The sequence below is a fragment of the Ascidiella aspersa genome, chromosome 3 (assembly GCF_963924565.1).
Source record: "Ascidiella aspersa chromosome 3, kaAscAspe10.2, whole genome shotgun sequence".
Taxonomy (NCBI): Eukaryota; Metazoa; Chordata; class Ascidiacea; order Phlebobranchia; family Ascidiidae; genus Ascidiella; species Ascidiella aspersa.
The window spans coordinates 3257004-3276386 of NC_139449.1; the positions used below are offsets into that span (position 1 = coordinate 3257004).

At 35.7% G+C, this 19383-nt stretch overlaps 1 protein-coding gene across 2 annotated transcripts; it reads left to right on the forward strand.

Moving 5' to 3' along the window:
* Positions 1-5331: 5331 nt before the first annotated feature.
* Positions 5332-15605, forward strand: LOC146158117 (uncharacterized). Of its 2 annotated transcripts, none has more exons than XM_083385561.1 (8): positions 5332-5551; positions 6267-6392; positions 8139-8272; positions 8791-8979; positions 9613-9688; positions 10508-10570; positions 11299-11368; positions 15319-15605. In XM_083385561.1, the coding sequence occupies exons 1-8, from the start codon at positions 5438-5440 to the stop codon at positions 15399-15401; spliced, it is 855 nt and encodes a 284-aa protein (XP_083241687.1). In that variant the 5' UTR covers positions 5332-5437; the 3' UTR covers positions 15402-15605. The 2 variants fall into 2 exon arrangements, with proteins under 2 accessions (XP_083241687.1, XP_083241688.1); XM_083385562.1 differs by lacking the exon at positions 15319-15605 and adding an exon at positions 12106-12182.
* The last annotated feature ends 3778 nt before the right edge of the window (positions 15606-19383 follow it).

Below are 19383 nucleotides of genomic sequence, written 5' to 3' on the forward strand. Positions count from 1 at the left end.
ATAAATTCCACTCTAGTATTTCAAATACGATATTATGTTTCGTAGTCTCTGTGTATGGTAACGTTTAAAAGTAGGTAAGCCTATCCTGCGTTTTGAAATACGATATGGTGCCTGTGTACAAGAGTTAAAGTAGAATAGTTTTCTCCTTCAGGAACGCCCAAAAACGTTTTACAAATGACGTCTCATATTCACGTCGTAACTGGACGTTTGAATTTGAACCAAAGGAAAACTAAGATTGCCGTCGATGCAGTGGACAACTATGCAACTGAAATCTTAGTTAGGGTAATTTTTCGTCATAGGCAACTCGTAATAAGTCGTTTCATAGTAAAAAGATTTGTCAAATATTACCATACTAGGCTACTATAGTTGCGATTCTAGAACCGAGATTATACTTCACTGTGCGCATTAAAAACAACTTTATCTTTTTGCTTTACTTTGTTAGCGTTTGTGATTCTCAACTTGAACTGGCCCAGTTATTTGGGTGCAATCTGTTATAGGCTAACCAGTTAACATCCTTATCAACTATAATACAACAGGAAACGTAACAGGTGTGCCTTTAATATATAATTTTACTGAATAAGGTCGAATTCCAACAAATGACTGCTTACTAGGCTGAGAAAGACCCCAACCATTTGGTTCTGCACCGACGATAATGAATAAATCAGTCATTCATCAAGCAAGCTGAACATGTTTACCCCTATTGGCCCCACCTTCATTCCACAAGCGAACAAAAGCGAACGCTACTGAAAAGTGAACAAAGTATTTTCTTAAAGAAATTCTAGGCCACTGACCTACATATTTTAGTTTTGTACAATTAAGATGAATAAAAATGCCGATAACTTCAATAGTAACGGTACCGGTATATGGGAAAATTTCATTTTATAGAATATGTTGGTTAACATTTGCTGATCCAAATTTGTGGTTTTCTACAGTTTCGACGAATTTAAATGCCGGTAATCCTAGCAAAATTTGTAAATACTATGTGTTTTTATTTTAGTTTAGTATGTCATTTTCCTTTTATTTGAAAAAGTAGACTGTTTTTTTTTTTAAATAAAATGATATTTTTGTAGGCCTATATGTTATCCTTAATTTAAAAAATGCACGTCAAAAAGTTCTAAGTTAACGTCTATACTTTTCAGCGTACTAGTTTGGTAATTCCAATTCAAAACAAATAAAAACTATTGCTTAAAGTTAATAATATCCAACAATAAAGCAATGCCTAATTTTGTTTAGAAAAGTTCAAAAATGTTTGCTTGCTGTTTGCAATGCGATACCGAAATAATTCCACTAAACAAATCAGAACAACAAATAATAAATTGTGTTCGTTGCTTATTATGCTTCTCTTGGGGAAAAAAATTAAACAGTAATTATATTGGTTTTGCTATGAAGGTAAAAAAAACGATATTATTATTATGGCCTAATTTTAAATCTTGTTTTGTCGTAATATTTTTTTGTAAAGCAATAACTTTTACAACCAATAAACATCGCCTACGCATTCACCAAATTGTCTTCTCGCCCAATCAGAATTAAATTAAATCTGTTACCAGTTAATTATTTTTTTTATTTTTTAACTGGCAAAATCAGAAGCAAGACTTTTTGGTTGGTTTATCTGTGTTTCAGAAATTTAAAGTTGGCTGCGTGTTTGAATTTGGACAAGCTGATCGACTTTAATAAAGAATAAAACTGTAGAAAGAAGCTGGTCTAGAATTCTACCACATTTTTGTCGGGAGTCTTTTGGTGCTAACATTATTTGGGTTTAGGTGGTTCAAGTATTATTATATTTATTCTCGTATTTTTTTCTTCCTTGTAATTTTAAACTCGTTTCGTTGCTGTAAAAAAAATTATAGGATTTTAGACTAGCGCCAAAGCGGGTAATACTAATTTACGGAATGATGAATGGTCGGAACGCTCACTAATTTAAGTGTTAACCCGTTAAAACAATTATTAAACCAACGCACAATATTTGGGTTAGGGTGTTTGGATGAAGGTGGGTCAAGTGTTATTATATTTAATAATAATACTGTGAGCGTTCCGACCATTCATCATTCCGTAAATTAGTGTTACCCGCCAAAGCCAGTCTTATTACCGGTACCACATAAATCTCGTATGAAGATTTCTGTTGCACTGCACTCAAGATAAGATCTGAGGAAATAAACTATATTTATCTAATTTAGATAAAACTGTAAGAAATAAGCCAGATTTATCGGTTTATATTTTAGGTAGGGATTAGTCAATTAAGATTAAAACTAGATCTAAATAAGACTAACAAATTTGGCGGATTTATCGCATAAATCGTAGTGATATACACCTCTTTGCCATGAATATTTACACAATATTTTTTTGTGAAGCCGCGGACAGTAATGGGAACACTGAAGTTCGATACAGAAATATTAAAACATTTAATACAGGTACTTCAAAAAAAAAAACATGGGCGCGGTCAGGAATCCTACCACATTATTGTCCGGAAGTCTATATTGCTAACAACAATTATATGTTGGGTGGGTCAAGTATTAATATTATATTTATTCGTACATGTATATGCCTTCCTTGTAATGGTAAAATAAGTGTGGATTCTAATCCCTGAAATTCAATATAAACAATTTTTATATTTTATTTCTCTTATAGGAACGTAATAAAGCCTAATTGCTATATATTGTTTGAGTAGAAACCCTCCGTTGTGGTTTTATGGTAAAGTTTACGTTGCTTCTTAAAGTGTAGATTCCGTAAGGATGCCAACACCATACTTGTGTGCACTTTTTAGTTTCTATCAGCAGCAAAAAAATCATGCAATGAAATTGTAAAGGTTGGTTTACCCTAGACGCGTCTTTCGTTAATGTAAAACAATTTCGGTTAAAAGCGAGAAAATTGGCCATTAACGCGCGTTATATGTGAAATGGACGACGCTACAGCGATTTGCGGCAGAAGCTTGAACGCGTCTAGTGTGAACCAACCTCGCATGCACTCATAAGCAGTTTGCTTTATGATCAAATAAATATTAAGCAACAATTTTAGCAAAACATGGGGTGTGGAAATTAATCAATTATTTATACAGCGGGACGCATGAGAAACAGAAAATGTTGTGGTGGGCCGGGTGCAAAAAAGTATGAATACACGAATTTCGTTCAAGTAGGAAATGAACATTTCAGCAAACGTCAGCAATATTCGTCGTAAAACAGGTAAACGGAAACATTTCATTGCCTGCAAAACTAAAGTTTTGAGGCCTGTAAGCGCGAATGGCTGCACAAATATATATGCAGCTTGTAGAAATCTTGTTTAATTTTATAGTTGGAATGCGCCAATCAAAAAACAAAATCGACGTATTTTAAAGACCATCGATCAACTTAAAATTACGTTTACAAATGTAGTTGGAATAGTTGTTCGGACCTTATAATATATTAAGGTTAGTTCACACTATAGACGAGTGCGTAATCGTAAGACGTCAACTCCGATAAAGCGTATAAACAACGCTTTCGGTTGCAGAAAGTTAAGCTATTTTCAGTTCTGAAATATGACAGTTTTAGCCTGAGACCACAGGTCTCTGTCGTTGAAAGTAAATACAAAGCGAAGAAGAATGCAATTAATACAATGCGTCAGAAATTCCGTTTGGCGAATAAAGCTACCGCTAGGTAGAGGTAAAGTCACCTCAAAAGTTTTTTTGTCTATTTAGGTCAGTGGTGTCCAAGACAAAAATGCCAACGTGCCAATTTTTACATTAAAACTTCTTTTCGTGCCAAAGTTTCGTGACATACTTTCTTAAAATAAACTGTTTTTTTTTTAATTAAAAATATTGAGACAAAAAAACATTTGTTTATTTAAGCAAACCATTCATAATAATTTACCAAAAATGCTTCTTTACAAACGTTACTTTTCTGCCAGTCTCTCAAGATTGGCCTTAAACTGTGCAGTAGCAATGCGCATTACTGCATCTAAGGTCCGTCGGTAGGCTAAATTTTGCTTCTTGTTTTTTCACACCAAGCTATATAACTACAGTATAATGTCAGAAGCAATTCTTAATTGTCGTGTTGCCGCGATTGTTTTTTATTGTGAGCAAATTTTACCCTGGTATTAGGTTTAAATTTTCGAAAAAACGAGAGTTGTCTAAAAGGCACCTCTTGTATTTGCAACGGCTGTTTAAAATTCTTTATTTTGCAACATAAAGTGTGTCTTTAAAGATTTTTCGTACAATAAAAGCTGCTAACTAAACCATTCAAATTAAATGGCTGATATTAAGGTGGCAATTTGCTTTAACGTCATGCACAACGCTTAGGAATCGCTGTGGACTCCTGGGAGTAACGTCATGATCTACTGCTAACTAGAACGAGTTTAGCGCGATTTTAGCAAACATTCTAACGAAGGGTTATATTAAAGTATTAGTATGATGCTAACTTGCAGATAATATTTTGAGGGGGAGGGGGGGTGCCAAGGATGGTAATTGTTAACTATAATTTGGTTTTGTCTTTTATTTCAATTAGGCTATTGTTTTTAAATCAATGTTTTAGAAGTTATATAGCCTTTCTCTCAAATAGTATTAAATCCCATAACAGTAAGATGGTTTCGCTATACATAGCCAATAAAAAGTTAAAGCAAATTCTAAGGCTGGTAGGTTATTACTCTTTGTAAGTGCCATTAGGCCAAAAAACTACACACTATTAAAGTTGTAAAAAACACTAGCAAAGACGTCCAGTTATCTCTTCGGGATTAAATGCTCAATTTACCACTTAGGTAGTGTTTTATTTTCACTATGACAGGGGATGTCCAGACTTTGTGCTAAAACATAGAAATGGCAGTCCCTGCTCCAGTGGTGCTCGAACTTTTTAATGTAGAACACCAAAAAATCCTAAATGTCAATATAGTAAGTTACAAAGCGCCCTTAACACATGGCAAACTATATGTGTAACTGTCCTAATGTTATCAATATTGTTTTGATGTGAGAATCCGAGTCTCACATTCTCGGGTGTATGCCTAGGCCTATTCGCAATAAAAATAACCTTTTTTCCAAAATTACCAAAAGTTTCACTGCAAATATAAGAATCTCTCAAGGCACGTAGTTCGCGAATTAGCACATTACCCACTCCCTACCTAATACATTGCGTTTGTCACAGTGTGTAGCATGCGGTGTGATAAAGGAACAGACAGCAGCGCCCAGTCGCCAAACATCGCGCTGCATGCATCTGTCCTCACCAGTTAACGCAGCAGCAGCTGTCCATGACGTCACCTGTCAATCAAGCCTAGCCGCTGCCTGCCTATCGTCGACCACTCAAAATAGTTCGGCGGCGCGAAGGAAAAAAAGAAGAAGGCCCGGGGATAATGTTGTGCATATAAGTCAAGTTGGATTGCAAGCAGGCATCCGAGAACTGACTTTCCCAGCTCGCCCAGTTTGTTCGTGTACTTTGAATTTTAACTCTTTCTGTCCGGTTGACCGCGCAAAACTAACAAAATGGAGGCTATTAAGAAGAAGATGACCATGCTCAAGTTGGACAAGGAAAATGCCATCGACAGAGCCGAACAAGCCGAGGCAGACAAAAAGAGCGCCGAAGACAAAGTTACCAGCGTAAGTAGTTAAGAGTGAATTTTGAACAATCTCTGTCGCTAGATATTTGTCGAATCTGGAAATCAGGTGGACATCTTAACGAAAAAAATGTGTTAAAATCTTGACAACGCACAACCGTGCTTTATGAGTTCAAAGCAGCAACTTTTTCAAGTTAAAATAAGATCGCGTCGTAGTCACTAAGGCTGCTTAAAAACAAACTTGTCGTAATTTCTTTAGAATAATTGTTAAGAGTATAGGCAAGTAACTGAGGTAATGTTATTTCGACATTTTTATTAATAAAAGAGTAATGTTCTTACAACAATTTTCCTATTATTACGAATAATTAGATTACGTTGCTGCGAACAGCACATATAACAGTCGGCTAATCACCACAAGATGTTAAATATTGATAAAAATAATTCTCATCTAGAGACCAAGTAAAAAAATCGATTTATTTTAAACAGGCACCAATTTTTTTTATATGTACATTCCGCCCTGACTGTTGCCTTAAGTCTTGCGTTTAGATGAAAATATTAGAGTGTATCCAATAACTAGCATAACACTTGGCCTAATAGAGGTTGATCATAACTTTTGGCCGCCTCATGTTAAATGTGCCTTTGAAGCGATGTTAGCTCACCGAACTATTTAAGCACGCGATTGAGCAATTCCCGGGGGAGGCGCCTGACACCGGGTTTGCTCGCGAGGCGCGGTCTTTAATTGTGACGTCATAACGCAGTTCGAGGAAGAGCTCCAGACCCTCCAGAAGCGACTGAAAGCCACAGAAGATGAACTCGACTCTTCTCAGGAGAAACTGCGCAGCTCCAACGACTTCCTGGAGAAGGCTGAGACCAAGGCTGCTGACGTAAGACCCTTTTTTCAATTGTAATTTTATTTATAAACGAATTACGTTATCCCACTTTGATCAGACTCGAACGCTACCAGATAACGTTATGAGCAACAGGATTTAGGATTTTGTTTGTTGGGAGGGGGGCATGTTTCAAAGATGACGTCACAAAGTTAGATATAAACGTGACGTCATTAAGAAGTTACCTTAGGAACACCACTTTATAAGGACGTATGCATTTACGTAAGTAACATAAAAAAGAAAATACAATTTTAGGAAAAAATAATCCTCCCCCCCATAACTAGTAAATTAATAAAATACTAAGCATTTTTACCTTAAAATTTAAATATCTCAAAAAATATGAAATTAACGGTCCCATATAACTCAAATTTCCAACGTTAAACAATATTTGACTTAGTAATTTAAGTTTTTTACTTTATTAATTTTGCTTATTCGGCCAATTAATGTAACTGATATCGTTTTGGCGGCCACATTGTTTGCCTAAAATATCAGTATTCGGCGTTGGAATAAAACACAAATATCGAACATCCAAAGTAAAGAGTGTTTGGAAAACCTTCAAAACAACTGGAGCTATGATAAATCTCCCGCATTCGAAGCGACCGTGCAAATTGGTCAGCTGCCGCGTCTGGGTCTAAAGGGGTTCTGACGTCATACGATAAGTTGCGGACGAGATGACTGTTGCGCGAGATTTAAAGGGCAAACGGCAGAGGTGGCGTTTTAAGTGGGAAGGTCTTTTTGCCTGTCGAAAACAAACAAGCCGTTAATTTTCTACTTTGTAAAAAACGGATGTCCGATACGACGTTTTTATTATGATGCCGATACCCGATTTTTTTGAACAAAAAGTACCCGATTCTGCATTAAATGACTTTATTAAAACGAGATTAGTATTTAAAAGTTGATAGTTTGTAATCTAACGAAACGTTTTTTAAAATAATTTTTTTCAAAAAAAAATAGCCTGCAATAACAATCAAAAGTATCTTGTTCATATCGCTGAATCAATTATATTAGCTTAAAAAGTAGAAAATATTGAATTTACAAGATTTTGCTTATTTTCTTAATTGACAAAAGGGACGAGACCATTTAGATATCAGATAAGACGGCCTTAATTTTTCAAAAAAACTATCGAGGTATCAGTATCGGAAAGATAACGAAAGGACATCCATACTCATCAACCAGTATAAAATCCTGAGAAAAAAAAGGTTTTTTCTTACTTCGTTTATCCGATGTGGCCTTAAGCTCCAAAATGCCGATACCCGATTTTTTTGAACAAAAAGTACCCGATTCGGCATTAAATGACTTTATTAAAAAGAGATTAGTATTAAAGTGAAACGTCTAAAGTCATTTTTTTAATCTAAGCAGTTAAAATGAAGCAAAAACAGTTGAAAACATCATCAAAGTGTGATACCACTGTATATTTGTTGTTATTTTACTTTCTTTTTGTACAAATTCAACTTTTATCTGTTTTACATTAAAACAGTTTTTCGCAACCTTTTTCGTCTCGTGACAACAGCATATTAACTGTGCAACAAAGTTGAAAAAGTTTTTTTAATTTTTTTGCAATTTTATCATACACAAAAAATTGTATCAAGAAGCTTACCAATAGAGTGAATATTGGAATCCTGAAGAATTTGAAATATGTCTCGGAAACCTTAAGCATTAAAATTGGCACCCCAGAGTGCCGCGGCACCCGGTTCAGAACCACTGCATTAAAACCATACTAACGCACTCCACGAACGCACCCAGGCTGAACAAGAGGTGGCAGCCCTGAACCGTCGCATCACTCTCGTTGAAGAGGAGCTGGATCGGGCTCAGGAGCGACTCACAATCTCACTCTCCAAACTTGAGGAAGCTGAGAAGGCTGCTGATGAGAGCGAGCGGTAAGTGACCCTTGTATCCTCGCTTTAGCGAAGTGTTCAAAACTTATTTTGCTTGCTGTCACCTCCAGGCATTATGTTAAGATTTATTCGGACGTTCACAAAATGCCCACTTCTGCGTTTGTTATTCTTACTTTTACTTGTGTACGGGCTTTGATATTTCTTACGTTTAACTACAACCGATAGATAAACAGTAGTGAAAACCTATTTTAAATGACGCTTGCTAGAGTCTACACTCAATTTGTTTTTCGAAAAGAAGAACCTACCTGAATTCGAACGGTGAAAACAAACGGTTCTGGTTGCAATTGATAAAGATGCATGTCAACCAAGAAACTTTAAACCAACGCCTATAACCCAAAATCTCTAATAAAAAGACCCTCTTTGGCCCTTTTAAGTGGACAAAATCACCCAGAAAACACTACTTGAATACCAACTTCTTAAATCCGACTCAATACCTTAAAAAACTCTCTACCACTCCAACCCAACTGGATTAAACACATATTCTATTTTGCTCCGTCTAGCGGCCGCAAGGTCATCGAAAACCGGTCACTAAAGGACGAGGAGAAGTTGGAAATGCAGGAGATCCAGCTGACCGAGGCCAAGAACATCGCCGAGGACGCAGACCGCAAATACGAGGAGGTTGCACGTAAGCTGGTCATGGTGGAGACCGAGCTCGAACGCGGAGAGGAGAGAGCCGAGCTGGCTGAGAGGTGAGGGGTTGCTTCTGTGACGTCACTATGTGAGGCGAGGGTTTTCTCTTGTTACGTCACTAAGGAAGGTGAAGTTTTTCTTGTTACGTCCTAAAAAAGGTGGAATTTTTATTTTTACGTCACTTAGGGAGGCGAGGTTTGTTCTTGCTTCTTCGCCTATTTAAATTTTCCTTAAGTGTGTTCTGTATTTTTAATATCGAATTTTAATCTTGTAACGTTATAGCCAGGATAATGGTTACGTCATAATTATAAGAAGCGGTTTCATCTTGTTGCATCACAAAATCAAGAGTGATTTCCTCGTGCTCCGCCAGAAATTTTGACCCCAGGGGTTCGCCAACTTTATTTAGTTTATTTTGTGACGTCAGTTAGTTATGAAAGGTTTCATACGAATACCGATTTGTAATGCGACGATATTGATTAGAACAAGCGCCCTTCTACCGTTACGCATTTACGTCATAGTTTGCCTTTTGTTATGTCAAAAAGCTTTTTGAACTGTTTTGGAGAATTTCGATATTAATAATTGATTATTTTTGGAATTAATCTTGTGTAGGCATGTGTGAAAATAAATAAGGTTAGTCGCCTGTTAGTTGGTGTTAAATCACGTCAAATTTTTTAATGAACTTTTTCTTTCAGCAAAGCGACTGAGTTGGAGGAAGAACTTAAGATCGTGGCCAACAACCTCAAGTCGCTTGAGGCTTCTTCGGAAAAGGTGACTTTATACTTAAATTTACAACCAAAGTAAAAGACAAGTCCATATGTACAGGGTGGGCCAAAAGTAGGCTTACAGTTATTCCACAGCGTTGGCTTGGAAGAAGAGGTAGCATTGAATGGCCACCACGCTCACCTGACCTGACACCAATGAATCTCTTTTTTGAGGGTGTTGTAAAGAACAAGGTTTATGAGAAGAACCCCAAAACAATAAATTTACTTTTAGACCCAAACCCTACTTTATATAACGGTAAGCCTACTTTTGGCCCACTCTGTATACATATATTTAGATTTGTACTAAAAATACAATGCAAGCCTTAAGCCTGCCGCGCCAACACATACAGGCTCATACATTGTAGTTCAGTCATATATGTCTATTTAAAAAACATTTGACTTGCATAGGTCTAAGAAACGATGTTGAACAATTAATTATCAGTGATATTTAGGCGTTTTTTGTTTCATTTTGTTACGTAAATTATAGTTCAGATATTCAGTTCCCAATCGGTTAAACAAAATATAATGCTTTAAGTCTACGAATCTATACCTTTTGTACAGTAAGCGGTAAATTAACTGTTGGATGAGAATTTTAATGAAATCTAACCTTTTTTGGGAAATATTAACAAATAAATTTCTAAAAGTGTTCAAAGATCTTTAAGTAGCAAAACGAGTTTGTAAAGAAGCATTTAGTTTTGTTTTTTCCTTGCTTGAAAGCAACCTGTTTAAAAACCTCTCGCAGTATTTAAAAGTATAGCCTACTGTGCATAAGTTTTTGCTTTCTGCCTAAGTGAAATTCCTCTCTAACCCATTTTGTCCATCGCAGTATGCCGCCAAGGAGAAGTGCTACGAAGAGGAGATTAAGACTCTGACCGACAAACTTAAGGACGTAAGTTCAAAAACTTTGTTTAACGCTAATATAATTAATCCATTTTGTATAGTTGCCATTTTAGGGTAATTTTCAGTTATAAAACTCTATGATTTTGCAGTAAAAATAATCTATTCGAAAACTCGCAGACCACTTACAGTTGTTTACTGCAACTTATGAGCTTTATGCAAAACAAACCAACTTTTTTTCGATACTTTCTTAACTCAACTTTTATCCGAGTGATAGCAAATAAAACAACGAAAAACAGCAGTTTTTAATGATTATACGTTTGTCAGGACGCATTGATATTGTTTATCTAATTACAAAGTTATATTTTGTGACTTCTAACAAACACGTCTTTTTATAAACAATGTAATGGCTTCCAAATTCCGACAAGATGTTTAAAAAATATAAATCTCATGTGACAATATCACTAACTTTAAAACATTGAACTGAGCACAAAGGGCAGTTTCCAATGATAATATATTTGTCAGGACGCAATAGTATTATTTATCTATTTACAAAGTTATTTCATTTTGTGACTTAGGCCTATCAATAAGCGTATCCCTTTAGAAACTACCTAATGGCTTCGAAATTTTAGCAAGTTTTCTTTGGAACTTTGTGCGACAACATAATTAACTTCTAGACATTAATCAAATTGTCTGAAACAAATTAGAACGCGAGTCTTTAAATGAAAGGTATTTTGACGAACCTTTTGAGGTTAACGAGCGACATTTTTCTTCTTTTAGTCTGAGACCAGAGCTGAGTTCGCAGAGAAGACTGTTGTCAAGCTGGAGAAGAACATCGACGAGCTCGAAGGTACGTCACTGTTACGTCAGATCATGACGTCACTTGGTATTGCGTCACAGTTACTAACACGTCATTGTCACGAGGCAAAAAGTTTTTGAGAATTTTTTTCAAGCTTTTCACCTGTAAAATTCATTAGCGAAGCTTCACTTAAAACCCCTCGATTAAAATGAATTAAAAAAATATTTAGTTATTTCTTACTTTTAAAACGACATTTATATAATATTTGTGCCTGGTTCAATTCTTTTACTTGTTTTAGTGAGCAGACTTTCTTTCAAAAAAATTACACTTTCTTTTCGAGAAATTAATTTTTTTTTGCACTTACATAATAATGGTTCAACACAACTTGTTACTTTATAAATTGCGTTTCTTGTGGGACCAATGTTTTTTTTCTATTTGAACATATTGCCTTAAGCCTAAAAAGGCAAAACAACATTTATGAAGTAAAACTTACTATTTCATTTTTTTTTGGTGAATTTCTCGCGACCTTATAGGTGTGCAACTGTGCAACTTTGGCAATAACGGGATAATGTCTGCTAAGAAGTATTAAGATAAAATCGGGTTATTTTTATACAATTTTAAAGAATTATTTTTTATACGTACTCAAATCACTTGTGAACGCCAATTTTAGCTGCATTTCACCACTTGTCAAGCACTTGCCTTTTCATTTTTTAATCAAATCACTTTACTTTATCACGCACTATTCACCCCACAAAATCACTCGCATGTTTCGCTTGCCTTTCTCACAGACGAGCTCTACAAGCAAAAGATGCGCATGCGAAACTTCAACGAGGATATCTCAGCTTACTAAACTTCTTCATTTATCACATTCACTTCTTCATCGTCCACAGCAAAGTCACCAGCATGCTTCAAGCCTGCTTTCGTTCACCTTTTGATTATTTATTTTCCGATTTTTTCAGCATTTTTGAAGCGTGTTTTGCGGCCGGTAAACTTCCAGAATAAATCACTACATTGCTCATAAAACTGAAAGTTGCTTTTTTCATTAATCCTCAGTCGTAGGACTTGTTTGTTAGTGCTCTAAGCTAATCAGAAAAGTATTTGATTAATCAACAGGGAAAAATGCAGCAGCATCGCAATGCATTTATGGGTTGATTCATACAAAGTGAATGTTACTTTGGAAAATTGCATTCGTTGCGTGATGTTTCAGAGATTCGATATATATATATGGCAAGCTCCCAGTTCGAAAGCAAAGTAAATCAAAATCAAAATGTTAATCAAACAATTCGAGACATGTATCACTTTAAACAAATCCGGTGAAATAGGCAGTGTTGTAAACAAGTCATTTTGAAATGACGTAAGTCCAAGTCAAGTCTTTTGCAAAAATAACAAGTCAAGTCCCAGCCAAGTCGTCGGTTGTCAAGTCATTATGAGAGCAAGTCAATTTCAAGTCATGTCATTGTCACAAAAGTAAACGGTTAAACTATTAAAATTGGTAAACTCGTCCGATTGTAAGCAACAATTTAACAAAATAAAATAACACCAACGCAATATACAGCACTAAAAGTGTTTGATGTGCAAAACTTGAGATAAATTGAATCACATTTACTTTAATCCCAAGTTATTTGACAAAATCACTCAAGTCCAAGTCCAAGTCAAGTCATTTTTATCAAACGACGAAGTCATTACAACACTAGAAATAATTGAACCACAGCCTTAACAACAAGTTGATGCATAACACATCATGCCGTTATGCGATGATTGATCAAAATGCAGTTTTAACGAGCAACGAGTTAAGCTAAACAGGGGTTCCTTAACTTTTTTTAACGCCGACACGTAAATTAATTTTGGTTCGTTTGGACCAGAGTCATCATGAAATAAGAAATATTTAGAGATGACGTCATAAAAAAACAGTAGGCCTACACTTAACAAACCGGCTGTCTCCTGTCCAATAAATGTGAAACCGGGTGTAATGTAAACACATTTGAGAAAAATGTTTATTTTTCATTAAATCTTTTCTAATGAAATACTTATTTTTTTATATTATACACTAATATTTTATCAAGGCCTACTTGGGCCCTCTAAAACTTGTCCATCCCAAAGGGTACATTAACCCTAGTTTAAGAACCCTTAAAAAATGGCAACCATACTGTTTTACACGTGAGAATGAATGAAATATCACAATTTTTAAACATTTGTTTGAAATAAAATACCATAAGTCAAAGTTAACCCACTTAAAAAATTTTTTTTACCGAAACACCGTTCCGGCAGTAATTATTTTACCGGACAATTTCTGATACTTTCCGAACTGGTTTCCATTAGGTATCGGTTTTCAGCTTCGGTCGGTTATTATTGAACATCCCTATAATTAGAAAGATTTTACTCTAAAACAAAAACGAAAACATTGTATTCAAACAAACAAGTTGATCTCTGACGGATTTTTATTGACGCTAAAACGATAAGCAATGAAAGACCTCTTCTAAATCACATTGCAATCCTAAATCTAAACTTCAAGAAAGAACGAAAGTATATGATCAAAACGAATCGATATTCACCACAAGACCTCTGCATTGGGGATAGCCTTGTAAAAAAGGGTGTGGTCATAAAAAGAACATTTTTACCAGTATAACGTACCCTCAAATAAATAATCTTTTAACCAAACGCCCTACCCGAGCGCTTCGACTTAATTTTATAAGGTTTTTGAGACTTTCCTGTCTTAGTAAAGTCATACAAAAATAATATATTTCGCCACAAAATATGGCATCATCAGTCTGTAGAAAAAAACAACAACAAAACGATGCGAACACAATTAATTTGTCTTTTAACACCGTGGTCGGCAAACGCCGGTCTGCGAGAAGTTGGTTACCGGCCCGTAGCAGGGTTGTAAGATCAAAATTTTGTTGAAAAACGAACTTAAGTATCCGTATTTTGAGAAGCTGGTAAGAATATAGGAATTGGTAATTATGTTATACCAGTGTAATTTAAGAAAAAAACGTAAAGGCCTAAAAGTTTTATTGAAATTAGCGGTTAAACTAAATTGTTTGGCTGGCCGGATGCCGCTCGCGGGTTTCAGTAAGTTCAATAATTCTTAGATGGGAGCATCTCTTTGCGGCAATACAAGCATAAAGTTCGCATTGAAAGTTGTAATAAATTCCCTTTCCTGAACATTAGTTGTTTTTTCAAGGCCGGTCCGCGACAAAATTTTAGTTTTAAACCGGTCCGCAGTGCAAAACAGGTTGACGACCCCTGTTTTAACAGACTATAACTTATAAATGACTGATCTTGAGCATGAAAGGAAAGTTTAATCTAAAGAATATTTGCTCCTATTTACGTGTAAGGGCGAGGAGATATCTTCCTACATTGCCAGTTTTATAAACAAGTCATTTTAAGGTCAAGTCATACTTAAAATAACTTATGTCCAAGTCAAGTATTTTTGAATAAGTCAAGTCCCAGTTGAGTCATAATTAAAGCAAGTCAATTCCAAGTCAAGTTTCTGTCATAAAATTGCACATTAAGCTATCAAAATGGGATAACCTGGTCCGAAGATGAGCAATACCTTAACTAAAAAAATACCTAAAAGGCAATAGAGGGCAAGCAAATTGTTTGATGTGCAAATATTAGTATAAATAACCCAGTTTTACGAGAACATCCTTATTAAAAACATTTATTTTTAACCCGAGTCATTTGTCTGAAACTCTAACGCTGAATCCCCACCAGTTAGACAAAAACGCTTTAAAGCAGTCTGATCGCGACTAATGAGATGGAACGCTATTTCTTTTGTTGTCGCGTCTCCACCGACCAGACTTGACGCAAATCTTATAAGACAAGTTAAGTCAGGTCATGTTTCCAAAAGGCTTAAGTCAAGTCAAATCATTTGGCCAAAATATCTAAATCAAGTGAAGTCATTTAAAAACAGTGACTTGAGTGCACTCAAGTCATTACAGCAGCGTTTTTTTTGCAAATTTAGTTTGCAACTGCTCTAAGGTTGTTCGTTCTTTTTTCAGACGGTCTCTACTCGGAGAAATGCAAGATCAAGGCGATCTGCGAAGACATGGACATGACACTGCAAGGAATTGGCGACTTATAAACAACTTTTATCCTTTTAGTGTCCCATTAACAATAAAATCGGCGTCGTTCAAGCCATTTCTATAATAAAGGGCAAACATTTCTCGATGGTTTAGCGAACGTTTTGACACATATATTTCGAAAGACACGCTTTTAGAGTTTGAGTTTGTTTTAAGAGTTTGAAACAAGTATGGCCTTGGTGTAAAATAAACGAAGATGTTGCCGACATATTGGTTACTTTGTTACAAGCTGTGCTACAAAAAGGCGTTCACAGCATGCAAGCAATTAGGCTTGAATACAGTGATAGAACAGGATAATATTTTGATTATTTTTAGCAATGGTATAACAACCAACTGGTAAACACTATATGTTTAAACCAAGGAACACTAATCTTTTTCCATAAAAAGCCGGATACCTTAGTAGGCCGGACGATTGCGGCCAGATAATGTAAATTTGTTTTTTATACTTAAATAACTTGGTTAGAGTTAAAGATAATTATTTAGCAAAAACTATAGTGAGCATAAGAATTTCTAATCAGTTAAAATTTCATCAAATTTTAATTTGGATGAAATGTGTCACTCTTTAGCGACAAATTGTATTTTATTTTCGACACCGCACAGAAAAAAGTACTGCATAATACTTTTTTTAGCTAACGGACAGTGAATAAAGGCAAAGCACGAAGTGATTACATTTCGTAAAAGTGCGAAATCTAAACAAAATAATACGGTAGACCACGAAATAATGTTAATACTGGTGACTGCTTATTGGTTAATTCTTATTTAAAGGGTATATGCGTAAAATAAATACTCATTGTACTGTACGTTAAAATAATAATCAATGCACGGAAATTAGTAACAAGATGTTCGCCAAATATTCAAACAACATAGTAGTTAAAGAATGTGTCCAAAGACTTAAGTCAAGTCATTTTGCCCGAAAGACTTAAGTCAAATCAAGTCTGAAAACACTGACTTAAGTGCGCATAAGTCAAGTCACCCACTTAAATCACTACAACACTGTTTAACTGTAATCAAAGAAGCAATATTAATAACAAAAAAATCAGCAGCTCTGAAGCACGCAAAAGGCTAAGCAAAAGGCGGAGGTTTAGCCTAACGCGGAACGCGGACTGCGCGAAGTTGCGAAGCGGCAGAAAATCGCGCTAGTGTGCCAGTTCGAGCAAATGCAAACTGGTTCTGCAAACAGTGGGGCGCAAAAGCGGCTCCGTCGCGGCGTGGCCCCGGCCGGTGCCTGGCCATCGAGGGCGCATAGCCCCGGGCACGGACGCCACTCCGGCATAAAAGCGAGCGGCAAGCGGCAAAATACCTATTCTGACAACTGAGAGCTTCACATTGAAGATTCTTCAGAAACGGAAAAGAAACAGGTGAGACTTGATGTGCTTTCCCCGCTGTTTTGTTTGCATAGGCTGGCCGTTGTAATATAAACCCTACAAGCCGTTAAAGGTCGTACGATTTATGACCTGCGCGAACTTGGCGCGCTGGAATAGGTTTTGGGCAATATCTCCGAAAGTATGCTAGGGCCTAGAGATAATGTCCTGTTGGGGCATATCACATCGCCTTTGCTTTAATCTCGGGTAATATAAACCCTATAATAGGGTTGCCATACGTCAGGATTTTTCCTGAAATGTCAGGGAATTTAGTTTTAAAGCTGCGCCAGGGAGAAATGACAAAATCTGCTTATATGTTCGTGATTTAATCGTATTGGAAAAAATATGTCGCCAATACATTCACAATATCGAATACGATATTTGTTAATACCAAAATTTGGTAAAATTTTTATACTGTTTAATAAACAGGGAGTAGAACCGTTTGATTATTCCGGTTTAGGTTCGGTTCGGGTTCAAGGATTTTTTCGGAATCCGGTTCAGTTTCAATTTTCGAACCACTTAAAAGTTCCGGTTCAGCTCCGGTTCGACCTTCGTGATTTCAAAACCGGTTCATAAAGTTCCGGTTCGAATACAATATAAGTTGCGTGTTGCTTGGCCAAACAAATCCGACCCACAGGCCGCAATTCGCCCAGTTCTGTGTTAGAGCCTGCCCAAACCTGTTAATATACCATATTTTGGTGTACACTTATAATGTTATTTGTTAATAATATCAAGCTCAAAACTTCTTAATATACCAAATTTGTTTGTCGCTCACGCTTTAAAGTTATTTTTTTAGTATTGTGTAAGCAAAACACCCTACCCACTAGATTCTGCTCTGCTTGCATCATTGATCGACAGATTCGGTGAGTCTGCAATATCTTTTCGGTTCACTAGATTATTTTAATTTTCCATCCATCAGAACTACTTAATATTTTATACGCTTTAATCCCATATTATTTTTTTATACGCTTTATGCTGTTTTTACAATTATTTTTATGCTCAAAATGCCTTAATATACCAAATTTATTTTTATATGCGCTTTAACCTTATTTTTCAAACATTTTAAGCTTAAAAAAACAGATCAGTATCAAGAACTTAAAACAGCTCAGTATCAAGTGCGACGCTTTAACTGTTCGTTCTATTATTTCAGTGGAAATGAGAGGGGCTGCTAAAATGCGAACCTTCCTGTCACTGCTGGCCCTTGTGCCTTTGCTAATCTCCCTGGCCGTGGCCATGAACACCGCGGACCTAAACGAGGACCAAATCCTGGCCCTGGCCAGAATGGCCGAGTCAATGAGGGCCATGGAAAACGAGACGACCCGTACAATTGACGCCGTCAACTACGACCTTCCAGTCGGACAGAGTGAGTCTTTTCGTATTCACAGAACCTAGATATAGAGTTTTTTAAGCAAGTTAGTTTAATTTTGACGCAGATTTTTATTTGTCTTCTTATGAAAATTTGATGAAACATTTACTCAAGAAACAATTATTTCTGAATAAAATGCCCTTAGTTTAAAAGCCCTATCGGACAGAGTAAGTTTTTTATGTATAGAACAACCTAGACAAAGAGTTTTTTTAGTAAATTTTGTTCGATTTTGACCCAAATTAATTTGTCTTCGTAAAAAAATTTACTGAAAAATTATCCCAAATACAATTATTTCTGAATAAAATGTCCATAGTCCAAAAGTCCTGTCGAACAGAGTGAGTTAACTACGACCTTCCAGGCGTACAGAGTGAGCTTTTTCGTATAGAACAACCTATATAAAGAGTTTTTGACTATAGCAGATTTAGTTCAATATGGACCCCAACTTTTATTGGTCTTCTTACGAAATTTTAGTGCAAAACTTTCTCAAAAAACATTTATTTCTAAATAAATCCCGAATTAAATGCCTTAAAGATTAAGAAGTTTCAACAAAAGTTATTTTAAAATTTCCCCAAAACTTCCAAAACCATCGATTTTGTGTAGAATAAGCTAGATAAATCGCTTTAACCAATTTTACAGTATATCAAATTTGTTTCTTAATTTATTAAACGATTAGTTCGGTATGAAATATGTTAGACTACACTGTAAATCCAAATGGTGGAAAAAAAGGGTGGAAAAAAACAAAGGTGGAGAAATACCACCTTTAAGGTGGAGATTTTTCGTTAGGGTGTTCAGGAACACCCTTATGTGGGGTTTATGCCACCGGTGTTGATTTCCACCCCATTTTTAACAGTAAATGAATATCATATTGGTGGAAAATAAGTGGCGGTGGAATATTCCACCATTAAATACATCGATAAAGTAAAGCATAATTTGTTTACAATTGTTAATTACAAAACCTTTTAGCCTACGGGACTAATGCAGATTTTGTAATTTGTGCAAATCCTGGAATGTATTCTTGTCTGATTTTGGGGTAATAAAGTATTAAATACCGGTTCATAACAATATTGCAACTGTAGGAAACCAATATATTTTTTTATAAGAACAGAAAATTCCTGTATCTTATTTAAATTCTCTTGAAATTGTCAAACTTACATAAATATAAGTTATACAAGTCCAATTCTCATGACATACACTCCCCAACTGTAAATAAAATATTCGACCTTTGACCTGCCACCAATAAGATTGCGCAAGGTCAAT

Excerpts from the sequence above, each read along its gene's own strand:
- LOC146158117 (XM_083385561.1), top strand. The coding sequence starts at position 5,438 with ATGGAGGCTATTAAGAAGAAGATGACCATGCTCAAGTTGGACAAGGAA. Across the intron at positions 5,552-6,266 it reads CCGAAGACAAAGTTACCAGC|TTCGAGGAAGAGCTCCAGAC; the intron begins GTAAGTAGTTAA and ends GTCATAACGCAG. Across the intron at positions 8,980-9,612 it reads AGAGCCGAGCTGGCTGAGAG|CAAAGCGACTGAGTTGGAGG; the intron begins GTGAGGGGTTGC and ends TTTTTCTTTCAG.